The sequence below is a fragment of the Nymphaea colorata genome, chromosome 2 (assembly GCF_008831285.2).
Source record: "Nymphaea colorata isolate Beijing-Zhang1983 chromosome 2, ASM883128v2, whole genome shotgun sequence".
NCBI lineage: Eukaryota > Viridiplantae > Streptophyta > Magnoliopsida > Nymphaeales > Nymphaeaceae > Nymphaea > Nymphaea colorata.
In genome coordinates, this window is record NC_045139.1 from 12219729 (window position 1) to 12237913 (window position 18185).

The following is an 18185-nucleotide window of genomic DNA, read 5'->3' on the forward strand; positions in this document are numbered from 1 at the left end:
CGTTTTTGTCTTGGATCCTAATGCATATTCAAAATGTAAGGATCCATAAATCAGAATCTAGATCTGTACAGGTGGATCCAAATAGGTTTAACTTTATCCAACAGGATCCACATCCACTAATATATAAAGTTTTAATTGTGCTAGCCATAGGATCCATTTGTGACAAAACTGAGAACAACCCTCTTCTTCTAGCTTCGTTATTTTGCTTTTCCGTTGTATTTTTTACTAGTTTTAGTCAATTTCACTCTCCTTTCTTCCTCAAATCTCTGTCTTTCTCTCTATCTCTCTCTTTTATTTGTAACACATTAAAAAGTTTATGATAAAATTCTTGTTTTGTATACTGCACCCTTACCCATAAACTCGGTGATACTTTCCTTTCGACTTCTAGATTACCAAGATTTTTTTTTTCATTTATCCCTTAATATTAAAACAGGGTTGCCAAAGTTGGCCTGAATATGTTGATTGCAACTGAATCGTTCCCTTCCAATTCGATGTCGTTTCCAATTAGAGACTGTTTTTGTATTTTTAATATGTTTCTTTAATTATTTACTTTTATATGATCTCTTTTTCAAATGATTCCAATTCCAAATTTCCAATTATATTCAGCCAACTCTCCTTTTGCAAAACGAGTCGAGACTGCTTTATAGCTGCAGAGGACGAGAGGAGAAAGGAAGAAGAACATCCAGGATATGTGACTGCTGTAAGCTGAGGGGCCCAGCTACGGTAAGCCTAATCCGAGGTGCCTCTGAGCTGAGCCTCCGCTCTGCTTTGGTGTCGGCGGTGGTTGAAAAGAGACACTCGGAGCGGGGGCCCATCGGCCATGGCGACGTCGATGCAGACGAGCGGGATGCTCTCGAGGGACCAACTCCTCCATCTCTTCCGCCAGTTTTCCCTCCGCACCTGCCAACCAGGTCCACCACCAATCAATCTTCGTCATCATCATCATCTGTGTGTGTGTGTTACATGAGGTTTTGGCTTTTTTAGAATTTTCTTGGTTCCCTTTCTAATTCAGATGTGAAGAAACGAATCAAGGACGCTGTCAAAGATAAACAGGTAAAAGCCGTGTTCCTCCTGCTCTCCTTTGCAGATAAATTTTTCGTCATTTCTTTCCTTTCCTTGCTAACTTTTCGTTCTATTTGGTGAATTTTGAAATAAATATGTGGAGTAAGTGGATATGAGAATGTGGGCTGCATTTAGTTGCTTAATTATGTGCATAGTCTCAAAGTTGGTTTTCTGTTTTTTCCATTCAATTTGGAAGCAAACAGTGAAACGATGACCTGCTCTTGGTTATTGATTTAGTTTTTTTCTTTTGGGGATATTGAGGAAAATGATGCAGTGCGTGAGTCCTCATTTCATAAGTAGGAGGTGATAATCCAACGACTTATGGGTTAATGCAAGAGGCGAACGCTTTTATCTGGAACAATTGAACTGAATTTTTGAACTCTGTATAAAGACCATATTGAAGATAAAGTTTGACTTAACGTTTCATCCTGAATGGATTGAGCTTGACATATGCAATTGAGTGTCTATTTTGAGTGACTATGGATTGCATTCATATTGGAGATGCAATTTGGTGGAAGTTTCATGAATTTCATCTATGTATTGGTCACATGTTCGTGAAATAGCGTATGTAGAGAATATGTTATGGTTCTGTAGCGCACCAATTGTTTCTGTTTTGGTTATTGAATATTCCACTAGAAAATAGACGTTTCATGATTACACAGACCAGCTTTTACATGCTAAAGACTGGAATATGATGTCATTTGTCAAAATCTTTTATTGATTGGATCTGTTTGATTGGACTAGGTATTGGGTGTTTGTGTAAAACTGTAGTTGCAACTTAAGACAGCAGGTTTGAGTGCCTGACGATCCAGATGAATGACATGACAGAAAAATATGTTGTTGTCTTGTTTAGTCAGCATCTGTATATAAGAGGAAAATCTGAAACGTGTGTTATATTTCTTTTGTGGAGTCAAGAATACATTCCATCACATACATCAAAGGCTTAGTCATGGGGTTCCACAAATGTGTAGATTGTAATTCAAAAATAGAAGAACTAATTTTTCTCCACTTGTTTAAGGGTATCATTTTCCTCCTTTTTCCTCTCAAAAGAGTTTTATTGATATGATTGAAAAATAAAATGTTCTTTTGGATCTGCTTTTATCTGGACAAAATAAAAAAAAAATCATTTTCAAGCAGGCAATGAGTAGGCCCACCCATGGTTAGTGAAGGTAAAATCTCCCATTGCATCACTTTTCTTTTATTCTTATTGTTTTGTTTGGTTCAGTGTTCTTATTTAGGTGACTTTCAGGGCCCACCATGCCAGAAGCTTGTCAAACAAGGCATTAGCTTATAAGCTTGCATTCAACATGTGACCTATTCGCTTTCATCACTGTTCACTGAGTTACCAATTGCAAATACACAACCTACATTCTTTCATACAAGCATTCAAAAAAATCATACTTGCAGAAAGATATCTTGGGTATCTGTTCTAGCTGTTAATAGTTTAACTTTTCTATGCCTCTTTACATGAGGTTTTGTCTTCTATTAGCTTTATTTATTCAACTTACACATTAATTTTTTTTTTTCTGGCAATTTTGCAAAATATGCAGGAAGCAGTTGCCATAACCACTGCAATTCAGGAGGAGATTTTCCTTGATATGGGAGTTGGTAAGTATAAAAAAGTGTATCTTGTTCTTGCCTTTATTGGTCTTTGAGAAATGTATGCTGAATCTTACTTTTATATCTTGTGTATTGCTCCCTTTGAGCAGCCTCTGCTAGTGATTTCTAGCTAAGTATGCATATTAAGCTTTCAATTGAACTATTTCTTTATGTCAGGATATGGTCATTCTAGGACATGACAACTACGCATGTTGTCCTAGCAACAAACAAGTTGAGCTAGTGCCCTTTATGTATGCATAATTTAGCTGTATGCAGTATAATACGTTTCATCTTATTGTGTAATATCCAGGGGTGGCTTATCCAACTGAAGTGTTTGGGGCCTGGGCCTACATGTGGATAGGTTGTAGTACCCAGGCATGAAGTGTTTATTCTGCAATGGCATTGACTATTTCTTGGCATTCCTGTCTGTGTTTTTGGAGGATCCCCAATCATGTTGTTTGAAAAACAAAAGCCTTCTTTCAAAAGTAGCAAGGATGCCAAATATTTCCAATTTTGGTTGAAGGTGGATGTCTATCACTGGCTCCACCGCCTTTCCATATTGCATCTGTCATGGATTTTGATATATATAATCCTGTCATCTTCTTGATGTGGGTTTGAGATAATATGGTTGTTTGTGGTTTCTTGTTCCACATGCATATGAAATAACTAGCATGAGATCCTTGAACACATGATATATTGTCTTCGCACTTCCTTGCAGATCCTGGGTTTGGCATTACTTGTCTCGGAAAAGTAAATATGGTTTATGAGAATGACCGAGACCTAATGATGCAGTTCTATGGATTTGTTGCAAAGTAAGTTCTGACTTGTTTGTGTACAGTGTTGCCATGCACTTCTGTTTCTTTCTTTGTCTGGGATTTAGAACATAGCACCATTGAGTATTAACTGATTTATTTCTTCATTCTCCATATGTAAAGGTACACTATTCATATTTGGTCCTCAACTTTGCTGCAGAGATCCTTTCATCTATAGTTTTGTGTTATAACGTTATTCAGTCATTAATGCATGGTGAAGTGCCTCAGCATGTTATCCTTTTGCTATTTAGAGTTAATAACTTAATATGTTGCTTGAGTTGTTGGCTAGGTTATCTGGAATTCTTGTAGGATAACTGTTTATGCATAAGCGTATTCTTTTGCTAGTTGGTCCTATGTGTAATGCACAACATGCGAGTATTCCCTACAAGCCTAGTAGGCTATTCACAATCTTCAACTTCTGGTGGAGTGCAAGTCAAAAGGATAAAACCTTGATATTGTCTGCATTATTTATTCTTTGTGTGGGTTTCTAGTAGTGGACATTGTAGTTGCTACTGGTTACCATGCCAGACATGCACTCCTAGCCATCCTGCTTCTGACAATGACATGATTAGCAGCATACTTCATCATTTCCCGTCACCATAGAAGTTCCTATTACGGCTTGAAAATCTGAATCTGCAAACATGTTTGAGCTTTTAATGTACAAGGCTTCAAGTACAACTATTCTTTGATTCTGTGGCCCAAGGCTTACCTTTCCATGCTCTGAATGCAGAGAAGAATTGGCTTGTGATGAAGCCGAGCTAGAACCTGATGAGTTTGCAGAAAAAATACGGACCCAACAAAACCTTCAGGAACAGGTGGGGCTTGATGGCTTCTTTCTTTCAAGTCATTGTCCATTGCAAGATGCATCAAGTACTAATAATTGTTTGGCTATCTCTCTCAGCAACTGGAAATGCTAAAACAAATGCGTAAATTTCCAATGGATGAGCAGTCATTCGTCCTTGAGATGGTTAGTTGTCAATCCTAGATGTTTTACTTGAAAAGTGTGCAAGATGTGGCAAACATAGAGCTCTTGATCATGTGTTTCTAACATCACTTGTTTGATCTTGGTTTTTAGCTTCGGCAGCAAATGGAGAATGCTAATTTTGACAGCCAGGCTTCAGTTTTAACAGCAGAACAAATTCATGAAATTGTTCAAAGTAAAAGATATGGTATGTAAGGTCAAGCAGACAAGGAGTGAATTAATTTCCTGGCTTGTACCATACAGTTGTATTCTGCAATTGGCTGTTGGACTGACTTAGCCTTAGGAGAAAGGAAATCTCTTCCTTGTAGAAAGATGATTCATGTTTTGTATGAATGCAATGGGCTTATCAGCCTTGGCTATTCTTACATTTCCTAAGTGCAAAAGAGTTACTTAGCTGTTGAAGTATGTGTGTCTTTTTGGGGTTACTTTTTTTGCTTTTTGCTTACTTAATTATAAGCTGGGGCTACTCAGACTTCAATCAATTAGGTAAGTTACAACTGATCCATGCTACATGTAACCACTAACAAAAGTAGTATTCTATGTAGAGATCCCGATCACTTCAAAAATCGTGTTCCTACTTTGGCCTAACCCTCAGAGAGCACTCTAGCAATCGTCAGCCACTTCCGTGGAGCATGTTGGTTACCTCCTGCTCAGACTCTTTACAGTTCTGACTTTGCTTATTCCCAATTGGTGAAAAATTTTGCTCTATCCAACACCTCAGTCTGCTCTTTAAGCCTTCAACGTGTCTGTACATGCCTGATTTGCACCAACTCTGTTCTGATGCTCTTCAAAGCTATCTTGCTTTTGGCGGAGACTGAAACACAGCGAGAGGATACCATTGCCAGCCGTTTTGACTTGCAAAGTCACCCAGCCATGAGAGTCCATCTGGTTGTCTGTGAACTCTCATATGTTCATTGTGACAGCGAAACAACCAACCATTTAAATGGTTTCCTCCTTTTGACAGGTGCATCTCTTGGAATGATTATCCTTTTTTCCCTCATTACCGGTTCTTTCCTGAAAACAATGGATAGAGTCATGTTCAACTTGTTTCCTTCTGCTGTCTGCTGCCACTGCACTCGGGTTTTGGTTTATCACTGAGGAAGCGGGCCTGTCTTTCAGGCACCCTCCACCTCCACTTCCACCTCCACCTTTCTAATCCATTTAGATGGCCATTCTTGTTCCTTGGGAGCCAGATTCTCCTAGAAGGCGTGAGTTGCCTGCAACCTGAGTGCTTTTCCTCTACGCTCTGATTTCAGGAACCTATTCATTGCACTCCTATTTACTAGAATTCCTCAAATTCACGTGGCCATGACACTCAGGAGTATCTTTTTAATCAGAGTTGCAAATATCAGTTGCCATTTCGCATAAAAAACCAAACCTGAACAATTAACCATATCAGATTGTACCAGGCATTTTCAAATGGAAAAAAAAGGAATTTTTTTTTTTATTATTATTTGAATCCTCAGTATCAGATTGGCTAATACTGAGCATCATTGCGCGGAGATGGCGAAGATGGCGATATTGATATGTACAGAGGATTCACTTATTGTAAGGTCTTGTTTGCTAACCAGGCAAAACTTTTGCAAAAAAATGCTGGATCCTACCTCTTTCTTTTTTTCCAGATTTGGCTCTTCTTTTACCTTTTTTTTGGCATAAAAGTATCCCTCTTTTAATTAAACATGAAAAAAGTTTTCATCTTTTTTCCTTTCAATCAAATATGACAAAGCAATAATTTTTGTGTCCAGAAAAAGTTGTAAAGTTTTGCCTACTTTTAACTTTTACCAAACAACCCCTAGCAAATAACGGAAATCTGACTTTAGCAAATAACGGAAATCTGACATACTTATATCTCTAGTGATCAATTAAAGAGTCGTTTGGCAGCAGGAATACTATATGAGTGTCATATTTACTTGAGTTAGTTTTAGGGTAGATTCATAAGACATTTACCGAGTATCCCTACTACCTAACAACTTTCAGGTGTAAAACATCCATAATTGCAAAGTAATTCATATGAAGAAAATATTCCACCGTGTGGCCTGGACTTTGTTATGATCTTTTGGGGTCTTTCATATCTGTTGAAGGGAACGTGGGGGTTGGCAGGGGCCTTGGCCACCACTCAGATTTTAAAAACGTTAAAAATTTATATCTAAATCTAAAAAAAATAGTTTATGTATATAAAAAAATTTGAAAATTTCTATTTCGGCCCTTGTTAAAATTTTGAAACTATAGTTTGATCCCTGCGACAAAAAATTCATGGCTCTGCCCCTAACATATGTACAAACTTTTTAAACCTATTCCTTATATCAGCTTGCTTTCCAAACAGTTCCCCTACCTTCTGCTGCATTTGCTACATCTTCGAAGCATTAAATTGCCAGTATATATGCAACCATGTTTTATATATTTCTCAATAATCTCTTGCCAAGCAAGAGCAATATAATTTGTGCATTTTCAAAAAGCCTTTCTAAGACATCATATGCCCAAATCACGAAAAGAGTTTAGCCATAAACTAAACTTTGCAATGACCAGGGAAAAAAAAAGGTGGGTAGATGAGATGTGCTCAAAGTTCCATAATTTAAACTTTACCTTATTAGACTCGTGTCTCTTCATCATTAAAACTTTTATCCTCTATGATGTCCACATAAATTTGTTTCTCTTCGTCATCATTATTCATCTCCCATTCCCCTTTCCTTTACAAAAGCTCATGTGTACTTGGGAAAAATGTTCAATCAATTAGGATTGCTAGGCAACACATATTTTTCTATTTCAACAATCTAATCACTTTGGTCTACGTTATCTAATAAGTGGGGTTCAAACCAGTTTTTCTCTTCACGTGTCTTTCTTTTAGCTTGATGCTTCACATGATGAAAGATAGTGTAGCGGTTTTCTCTTCACGTTTTCCTTTATTGTCGAATCCTCAAGCCATCAACTCCCTTATACTGTAAAAGGAGAGCCGCTAATATGTTAAATTAAAGAATGGTGAAAGTGACATTTCGAGACACCTAAGAAAACCTTATGCCCTACCGAGACAAGGAGTTACGTGGGAGCTTCGCCTCTCATCTGAGCTGTAGGATGAAATAAATATCCCTCTTGCTCACTCAATCAAATATAGATATATACCAATGAGAAAGTGCTTCAATTCCACCCATGTCTTGATGCATTTCAGGTCAAGCTTAGAACTCAAATTTCAAAAATTCTTCAATTTAGAAGTCACTTGCCAAAATGAGCTCCACCAAATGGCTGCGTGGCCGTAAATGAAAAATCTTACACACGAAAATTAGTAGTCTAATGATTCACCAATTGTGGCAACATCAAACACTATTGTGATAATAGCTTAGGAGCATTCTGACCAGGTCTTTCCCGCCATTTCATTCTAGTTACTGCTTCTCTACCCAAAAGTTTAAATACATCTATATTTATATATTTTTTTCTAACTTACATATTCCCAAGTAATCTTTCCACATATACATATAACCTATGTCACACGGATACGGGTACGGGTATCCTATGGGTACGGGTATGGATAGGCAGATACGGCAATTTTCAAAATTTTAGAATACGCGGATAAGGTAAATTTTATATTTTAACAAAATTAAAAGGATAATAAAATAAAAAAAACATTAAATTGATAATTCACTCTTACAATCTCATAAGTCATAAGAAAGAAAGTCTCAGATTCTCAAACAAAACATTGTTCATGACCAATCTTATAAGTCATAAGAAAGAAAGTCTCAAACAAAACAAAGAATGTTGGGTTAGTAAAGTGGTTATTCAAAACGTATCATGTCGTGTCTAAGTGTCGACAGCGGTACGTGGTCCATTTTGCCGTGTCCGTGTGACACAGCATAGAACCCATCTATGATATTTTCTTTATCTCCCTTGAAATTCTACTGTAATGAGAATGCGAATTTAGATATTAACCAGCTATGCGCGTGGTGTAGGAAAAAAATGAAAGAGATGTATGATGAAAAAGACGGAAAAAAGTATATAACAAGGAACAAGACAAAGAAAGAAAGGAAAAACAAGAAAGAAGGAAGCATTATGTAGCGCAATGTATATTCCTGCTGAACAAAAGAAAAAAAAAATAATACGAAGAATATGACAAAAAAACCAGAAAAAAAAACAAAAAAGAAGAAGAAAGAAAAGGAAAAAGTAAATGGAGGAAGAAGAATGGAACATATAAAAGAAGAAGAGGAAAAGAAGAAAAAATATTAAAAAACCAAGAAAAATAAAAAAATAGAACGAAAGCAAAGAAAAGAATAAAAAGAGTAGGAATATGGCAAGTAAGAAGTTTAAAAAGAAAGAAAAGAAAATGAAAGAAAGGGAGAAAACGGAAAGAGATGTGGAGACAAAAGAAAAACGGAAAAAATACTTTATGTCGGAGCATATGTATCGATAGATAAGCGTATCGGCCCCTTGCCAAAACGATACAAAGCCGATACACGCTCGTTATTTATTTATTTTTTCATTTTGATCACATCAGTTTAAAATTTTTTATATTAATTTAAAAATTCATAAAATAAGAAAAACTTGTCATACAATGCTGTGCAACGATACGTATCAGCTGATATACCATATTACCGATCAAACTGATACGGAATGGAACCGTCGGTGCAGTAAGAAGGAGGCTGGAGCTTGCACCGCCTTTATGGATTTCCCCGCTTCCCCCTTTTATTCCATTTTATTTCATCTCTAGGGTGCTTTAGATAAGGGTTTTAACTTATTCTTTGAAAATGTCATATTTAGTTTACCCCTTTTATACATACATCTTCATTTTTTATGGGGTTTTATAGTGATTTAAATACGGGTTTTGACTTAATTTGGTAAGATCTTGTTTTGTCCCTCTTTTATAAAAGCATCTTTATTTCTGGTAGGGTTTTATAATGCTTTTAAGGAAAGGTTTTATCAATGATCAGGTCATATTGGGCGATGGAGGTGCTTTTTCTCTCTGGTTGTTTTTTATGGCCTTGGATTTGAAATCCAAAGTGATTTGAGATCACTGGATTTATGATCATAGGATTTCAGATAAGGGGGGATTACACATTTCTTAGTTGCTAGCAAACGGAATTACATATGGAGATCTTAGTTTCTCAATTTGATATATAACCAATGATCTTACATTCACTGTTTCCTACAAATTGACAAAAAGAATAAATACGAATTGTGTGAAAACAAATTGAGCTTGTTTTAATAATCTCTCACAATAAAAAAAAAAAATCTCAGTGCATCCACCTACGTTACTGAATCAAAGATAAGAACAATAAATGGTAAAAAATACTGTCATTTATTACAAGATTGGGAACTCTCTTTTGGTCAATGAAATTGATGAAACATTTCCAACTTCAACTAGAGCTGCAACGTGCAACTACCCATCTAATAAAAACACCAACACCTCCAAAAAACCAACAACCTGCAATTGATGTTGCGATTCTACAACATGAAATAATAAGCAAGAAATGTTCCACATAATACGTACTATATCACATAGTCAAGCCACATTTGCCTTGTAATACTGTTTCACAATGTATTGTTGTGACCACCAAGATGATGTTTACTACGAATTTGTTGTTCTTCATCTACCTATCTATAACTATAAAAGTCTTCATCTTCTTCAGCTTCAAATTTCCTTGCTTCTCGGTTCATATATGATATAAAATTATGCAAAATACATGTGACAAGAACAATTTTCACTTAAGTGCAAAATGGTTATTGCACTTGATCTTTTCATATGGGATATTGTGGCTTCAAGTGTAACATCCCAAAAGTTTAGTTTTGTAATGAATATTGTAAGAAATCTTTAAGGGCTTATAAAGTAGTTTGTTAAAGTAATTGGTTTTCCTAATTTCTATCATTTTTGTGTTGGAGTCGAAACTGGTAGGGGGTAGGTTGGGATTTGTTGGACCAGTGGCTGGAGCCCAATGTAAATTGGGTTGTTACAGTGATATCAAAGTATGGTTCAACAAACAGATCTGAAGTGTCACACATGCTTTAAGGGGGTAGATTGTAATACCTCAAAAGTTTAGCCTCTTATTGAAAATTGTGAGAGATTTTGAAGGGCACATAAAATGGGTTGTTAAAGTAATTGATTGTCTTGGTTCATAGCCTTTTTGGATTTAAATAAAAACTGTTAGGGGCAGGTTGGTATCTGTCGGACCAAGGGCCCAAGCCCGGTGATCAAGAACCCAAATGCATGATCAACTATAGTTCAGAGCAACACATGTCTATGGTTGAATTTTTTTTTGTCTCTATAAGTTTAGGTCATGAAGAATTCAATTTTGAAGGATGGTACTGATATCCTTGATGTGGAGTGATGAATCCCACTTTGTTTACCATTATCGGCAAGATATTATTTTCTACATCAATAAAAACATAATTATATAGGAAAAGAAAAAGATTAACAATCAATTATTAGACAATGAGTATAAGTGCCATGAAGTATCACAAGTGGATATTCACTGTCATCAATAGCACCATATAATACTCTTGAATTAGACGTCAATCGTTTTGACCAACAAGTACATATTAAAATTTCATATCAATCCCTACAATAGCCATCACATTTTGGGTGCATACTTGCTTCACATTTCAAAAGCATCCTTGTGCTTCAAGTGGTACCAAGGAACATGAATTCCATCAATAGCTCATAAACAATCATATATCAATAGTGACTTATCAGATTTCGTATTAATCAGTTACTAAATAGATTCACTAAATGTGTACTTTAAACATTTGACGAAAGATAATGATAAAATTTTACCTTCAAATATGAGCAGCAGCAAGGGTTTCATCTTATTTTTGCTAGTTGTATTTACAGGAAACTTGATTCAGTTTTTCCCTAGCTCACACATTGCATTCAAAACTACATTGAAATACTTCTTCAAAACATTTGGTTGGCAAGAGCTATCTTGATAATTATAACAAAGATTGGTGGGAAAATTTGTGCAAAATAAGCATTAGAAATTCACTTGTTTTGACAAGTGGACATCTTGCATGGAAGCTGACCTTGCAGAAAATAAACGCTACTAAATAAAACTGTATATTTTCTTCAAATATTTTAGGAAAGTTAGTTTTGATAAGTTCACAATCGCAATAAAGTGAATCTTTTCCAACGCTTTTGCCTTTTCAATATTGCTTCTGAAGAAATAGATTGATTTTGTTTTGTATCAAGTTGTTTGGGATCGAGTACTCCGCGGTCGCACACTTTTAATAATGAAACCCGGAACTTTGCGCCCCAAGAAAATATCAAGAAACGTTGGAATTAGGAATTTAGGACAGGCAGGATTATGCAAACGGTTGACTGCCTTGTTCTTGATCCCGCTTTAACGGGCAAAAAATGGCCCGAGGGCCCTACTGGAAACACATTTGGTCCATGGAGTGCCATTTTTCATCTCAAAATGTGAAAGACGAATGGAAAAAAGAGAGAAGAAATAAAGAAAAGAAGATCAAGAAAGAATTCCTTTATCCTTCAAGATATTTCTCAACAAAGTTTGCTAAAGAAGTTAAACTGTAAACAGCAGTGGTTAAACACATAACAATACAACCTCACGGATTGCTGTGAAGGCAGGCCACCGTACAACCCAAGCATACCAAGCGAACACGAAAGAATATATCCCTCTTTCTCCAACACTAAGTATTCTACAAAAAATATTTCATTCTATCGTCTCTCCTCATTGCATTGTACACAGCTTGAACCTGTTCCAAAGAGAGAGAAAAAAAAAAACTTTAGGCAGAAAGATGGAAAATAGATTTCCATTCAACCGTTAGCAAAATTGGTCTCTCTCTCTCTCTCTCTCTCTCTCTCTCTCTGTTGCAAACACACACACATATGTGCACATGCATACCTGTTCACTTGATACCACTTGGACGGGTCCAATTTTAACAGAAACATATTTCCCTCTAGCAGATAACTTTTGTCTCACACGACCCTGCTCATGGAGAGGAACTGCTAGTCAGCAACACCAACCAATAATTCATTCACAATAATATGCCCTCAAGTATGAAAGACCTGCTAACTCATCAAAGCTGTTGATAGCAAGCAGTGTAATTAATCGATCATTTTTAATTGGTAGAAAGTGCCTTCATGTATGCCTTTTTACACAAATTACCTGTTTTTTGTATAACCACTCTTTAACTGAATAGGGTAACATTTCAGCAGCTGATGCCCAAAGGAAGATCCAGAAGATATCTAATAAAAACTTAAACGAAGGAGAGGCTGAAGACTTCCAGTCATTATTTTCTTTCCTGGACTCCTGTTCTTTTTTCTCAAAGCTCAGTTCCACTAGAACTTTAATAAAAAAGTTCCTCTATTTATGCAAAGATAGAGACAACAGTGGTTCTGAAGTCTAACATACAAGTCCATCAAGAACATGGTGCCAACAGTAAAAATAATGCACCAGTTCAATGTTGCGATATATACTAAATTCCAAGGCAGGTTACTAAACAAGGATAACTGAATGATTAGCAATACGATTCTACGAAAAGCAAGTAAATTGAGATGATATTGGTGGCTTACATGCATGTGTGAACCAAGGCCTACCTTTGAAACACAACAAAGGAGAGCAAATAGAAGTTCAAGATGCATCCTGCCTTGATTTCACCGATGCCTTATTAAATGGAATATTCCTGTTGAACTTCTTATCAACTGTATGGTCATGTTTGTCTTAATCATTTTTGTTCATCTTATTGAAACTTTCCATGCACTTGCTTTACGGAAACATCCCTCTCAGATGCCAACCAGCTAGGGTTATGTCCCCACACTCTTATTGCAGAAAGAGTGGCCACAAAGACGAATGCACTCAAAAAGGAAAGCAAAACACTGCATATTCAGTCATACAAGCCATTAGGAGGTGGCTGGTTTTAAATCTTCCAACAACAGTGAGTTGCATGCAACTAATGGTTGCCAACCAGTCCATTGTGGACCAGTTAAGGCATTTTCTAGCTTGAGCAGATTTAGCAGATTTAACATACAAAAGCTTTTCAATTCAAGGCAAAAGTTTTAAGTAGAGCTTTTTGTAACAAATAGAAACACACACATAATACAAAATTTTTGTCATGTTTGAGCCAAAGACAAAAGTTAGACAAAAGCTTTTCTCCTAGCTACCAAAAAGGGTGCAAGGCAACAGCAGCAAGTTCGAGAACCACATGCAGGTGGAATAAAAAGATATTTTTGACCATATGGACCAACATGTATGCCATTATTGACTCTCATGGGTAAGACATGTAAAATTCAAGCAGCAAGACATGAATCATGCTTAGAGAGAGAGAGACCTCAGGGATTGGTTTTTGAAGTACTGATTCAACAGCTATCACCATAGCTTGGACAAAATCATCTCCTCCAGTACCAATTGCCGTAAATCCTCGAACTGTTGGGTATGAGTTCACCTGCAAAAGAAACGAAATAAGAAAACCTTATTTATAATAACTGACTATGCATCTCCAATTGAAACGAGATGCCAACCAATAAGCTCAATATTCAATATGGCTATGTTTTTCAAAAAGAATTTTGCAGCAAATATTGAGCATATGGATATAGTGTTTTATATACTTTAGAAAGAGTTAATTAAGTTGTTATGGTTTTTCTCAACAGAAAAGTTTAATTGAAATATTGGAACCTATGTCACATGGGTTCATGTGATATGGGCAGGTACCCATGTCGGTATGTGGGGACGGTGAAAGGCTATGTGGGTACGGCTGGGTGCAGCTGTATTTAAACCTTAAAAATTTATCTTTTCAAATTTAAGTTTTGCTTTAATTTTGATTTTTCCTTTATTTTTGTTTCCCTTCCACCTAGATTCCATATTTTTCTCCCCCTTTTCTTTAACTTTGAGAACTTTTGTGTATTATTATATATATAATGTACATATTTATATATATGCTCTGTGGTATCCCTGCACTCATAATTTTCAAAACTGGTGTACCCGTCACCCATGTGACCTAGACTGAAACATGACTAACAATGATTATAAATATACACTGAAACACAGGATTCCCCAGAAATACAAACATGCATTAAGGTTTGAGTCTCAGATCTGGATTCTTGGAACCGAATTTGCAGATATTGTGCAGAAGACACAAATTTTAGACAATACACATACCCAATCTCTGTGTGCATGCGCATGTACGTTTAAACAGGCCCCAGATACATGGGAGAAGGAACTGCTGATCTATGTAGGAGCCTTGTGACTTGCATGTGAAAAGGAAATCATTCATCCCAGTACTATCCTCGGGTGCTTAACCTTAAAATTTTGATGGACATAGCATTCACAGAGAAATGCAACTTATAAATGGTTGCATATGTCAATAGAAATAGCACAATTGTGAGATGCACCTGATTAAAAATTGTCCAAATTCATGGGGCAAGATAAAGCAAATTATCAAAATAATGACTACTGATCTTAAAATCGAGGTATTGGCTATTTCTTACTTGACATAACTGAAGGAGGAAATACAAGGCAAACTAACGTACTAAATGAATATCTAGGGAAGAAAGGAAATAAGGCACCTGCCTCTTCGATGCCCTTCAGAAAGCAGAGCCTGAGGAGGCACCTCTTAAACCTGAACTATTCCATAGACATGAGGGCAAAGAAGACCCTTCCTAGTGATGAACAGATTAAAACTAAACATATGAAAAAAATAAATAAATCCAAGATGTCACCAGAAAAATGACGATGATCACCCAGATCCAGATGAAACATCTATTCAAAATCTCAGCAAGACAAGTATGAAAGTGTTACATGAATAGACTAATTCTATTGTGAAAAAAACACTCAATTAAATGACAGTGTTTTCATTATTGAGGCCTACTCTGTGGCCACCACAACATAGTTAGGATCTAACAAGTAGTCTGAGTATTCACCGGATGGAGACAGGCACGTACAAGCTCAATATGTTCATCTCCAAAAAAAAGCTTCAGTTATATAGCTTATGAGCGTGAAGAAAGGAAAGAAAAAGGCTTATCATGAAATTCAACAGTTAGAAGAAAATTGCCTCTCCCACTACTTTTTACTGGATCCCAGACTTCATACCAACCAGTTTCCATTTCCTTTTCATTTCCCTTCAGAGAAGGTAGTTACCATTTACTTGGTAAGTTTGCAAATTCCAAACTATAATATGCAACCATTTTCATGTGGTTCAGGTAGCAAAAGAATTCGATGACAGTGACATGAAATTCTTCCACCCCCACTCTCCTCTCCTCCACACGCCCCCCCCCCCACAACAACCCAACCCCGTCCTCCCTTTTCTTAGTAAGAGAGTAGTTGTTCTTTATGCAATAGAAGGCTAGGCTTCATAAAGTGGCACAAAGTAAAAGCAACAATCAGATGAAATGTTGGCACTGTATCTCAAAACTCACTCCATCACACTATCTCATTCTAAAATTCAATACAACCTTCGCAACCTCGATTAGCTGATACGAGGAAACCTAACCACCAAGCTTGCCAGAAATGGTTAGTAAAATTATGAAGCAACTGAATGCTGAAAAGAGTACCTTTTGATCCAAGGCTAACCATTCATCAGTTGCATCATCCGTCACTGTGCCTCCAATCACAATATTTGTGGTCTGAGCAACCCTTCCATCTACCTTTGATACCTCTAAAAATCATCACATAAAATCAATTGTCAATTGCACCAATAGCTTGAAAATTCTTCAGTGATTTAAGACCACATAGTCAAGCAAATTCTGGAGGCTGTTAACAATAATCGAATTCCACTGAAACCAAAAAACAGCACTACAAATTGGTGTTTCTCCAGGCAACACCACTAAAGAAAAATAGTACCACTAATCACTCCGAGGGTAATGTAAAATCACAGCTGCGTTCTCTATCTTGCATAATTAGCAGATATTTGGTATTATCAAACCAACATCTGGGAATCAAAAAACGCAATTCCTTACTATTCTTGCATAATGAACACAGTCGCTTCATAACAAAACTCAACAGTCCTACAAACCCAGAGTTCTTTACCAATGTCTAACATTTTTGTTCACATTCATGCCATTGTAATGAACACAAGTTCGTCTCTTCATAACAAAATTCAGCAGTCCAAGAAACCCGGAGTTCTTTACCAATGTTTGTTGACATTGATACCACTGGAATAAATGTTTGCAAATCCAATAACACCAACAATTCACATTCAATCGAAGTGCTAAAAGGAGGAGGACAACGGAAACCGACATCCTACATCACAAAACGTTAATCTAACAGACCAACAATTGATAAACTCCCACGAAACCGAATCAATCAAATTGTTGAAGCACTCAGAAAAAATAACACAGGTACCATCTAAAAGACAAAGCACATGACAGGTTGAGACTGAGAGAGTTTAATAATTACCGGATATGGCTTTGAGAATGGCTTCTTGGGGAGGGCCCTGCTCATCCTGAGACGGATCAATGGACGAGTTATCTTCAGCAGAGCACCTCAAATGGAACCTGCGAGCGGCCCGGGAGGAAACTCTGAGTGTCGGAGACATCGACAACGGCCGAAACGGCGACCCGATATTAGAAACCGTGGGAGGGCGAAAAGGAAGCACCGCCCGTGAAGATGATGGTGCTTCTGGGCAGAGGAAAAGAAAGAGGGAGCGTAGAGTGATGGTGGCACACGCCATGTTTTTAGTTTTCTCTCTTTCCTTCTTCGAGATTAAACTTTGGTGGTCTTCTTCAAACTTGGAAATTATACAATTCGGAGTTCCTCCGGGGCCAGATGACCAGCTTCCATCCCCCCCCCTCTCTCACTCTCAGTTGTGTGTGACCATCTGCGTCAGGAGGAACTAGATACGCACCAAGTGCCAAATCTCTTTGTTCCGGTGGAAATGGAGAAGATGCAGTCAGAGTAGAGAGAGAAACCTTCACAATGATGTTGGGCAACGTGTGTGGAGAAGGAAGGCTCCCTCCCCTCCAAATATCCTGTATCTTGGCTCGTGCTCATATTTAAGAGGATTTTCTTAGAAAAATAACTTTACCTGTAAAAGCGAACGTAATTATTAGAACGGAATCACATCTGGCATAATTTCTCAATATCATGTTAGCAAAATTAAATTCTGACAAAAACACGAGTCTCGAAATAATTTTTGTTCTTTCTTTTACTAAAAGATTAGAATACTGTTGTTTCTCAAAAAAAAATCTCAAGTCTTCTACAACTGGAAAGTGTGTTTTAAGTTAGTAACTGGGATCAAGGAAAAAATCTTACCGTATTTCAGACGAATTCAGATCAGCTACATTTGGTTTTATCAGCGTTGTTGGTGTACAAATAAAAAAACTTTAAGTATGGTGAATGGGGCAGCAAAGCACTTTATATGTTATGGTCCCTAACACAGAACCCTGTAAAGGCAAAAATGGAATGAAAAAAGAAAAAAAAACACCCCCCAAAATGACAAACCCGTAGCTGCACAAAAGTCGAGTGGAGTCCAGCTCGGTCAGGTTGACTAGACTTGATTCTTAACTTGCTCAGCTCGAGCTTAAATCGAGCTGTACAAGGTCAGCTTGAGTTCAGCTCGACAAACTGAGTCCGGCTAGAGCTTGACTCGTTTAAGCTCATTTACCAACTCATTCTTTGACTTGATCATGTAAATGAGTTTACTCTAGTTTAATGAGTCAAGTTTATGAAACTCGAATTTGACTCGTTTACAAGCTTGAGTTTTCAGTTAAGTTTGAACTCCACGTGTTTACCATTTGGCAACATTACATGGGAAAAAGCTCTAAAAGGGGCAGTGACTTGATCTTGTCCAATGTGAGAGAC

The 18185-nt window shown here is 37.0% G+C and overlaps 2 protein-coding genes across 2 annotated transcripts; one reads left to right on the forward strand and one right to left on the reverse strand.

The window, feature by feature from the left end:
- Nucleotides 1-520: 520 nt before the first annotated feature.
- On the forward strand, nucleotides 521-4822 carry LOC116246966 (uncharacterized). Its single transcript, XM_031618891.2, has 7 exons — nucleotides 521-911; nucleotides 1013-1053; nucleotides 2613-2670; nucleotides 3380-3473; nucleotides 4204-4288; nucleotides 4375-4440; nucleotides 4549-4822. The coding sequence occupies exons 1-7, from the start codon at nucleotides 821-823 to the stop codon at nucleotides 4648-4650; spliced, it is 537 nt and encodes a 178-aa protein (XP_031474751.1). The 5' UTR covers nucleotides 521-820; the 3' UTR covers nucleotides 4651-4822.
- A 7058-nt stretch (nucleotides 4823-11880) lies between these two features.
- LOC116249101 (uncharacterized) lies at nucleotides 11881-17343 on the reverse strand. The gene is made up of 5 exons (XM_031622237.2): nucleotides 16782-17343; nucleotides 15938-16041; nucleotides 13720-13833; nucleotides 12294-12377; nucleotides 11881-12144 (listed from the first exon to the last, which is right to left on the reverse strand). Exons 1-5 carry the CDS (start codon nucleotides 17053-17055, stop codon nucleotides 12088-12090), a joined length of 633 nt encoding a protein of 210 aa, XP_031478097.1. The 5' UTR covers nucleotides 17056-17343; the 3' UTR covers nucleotides 11881-12087.
- Between the last annotated feature and the right edge of the window lie 842 nt (nucleotides 17344-18185).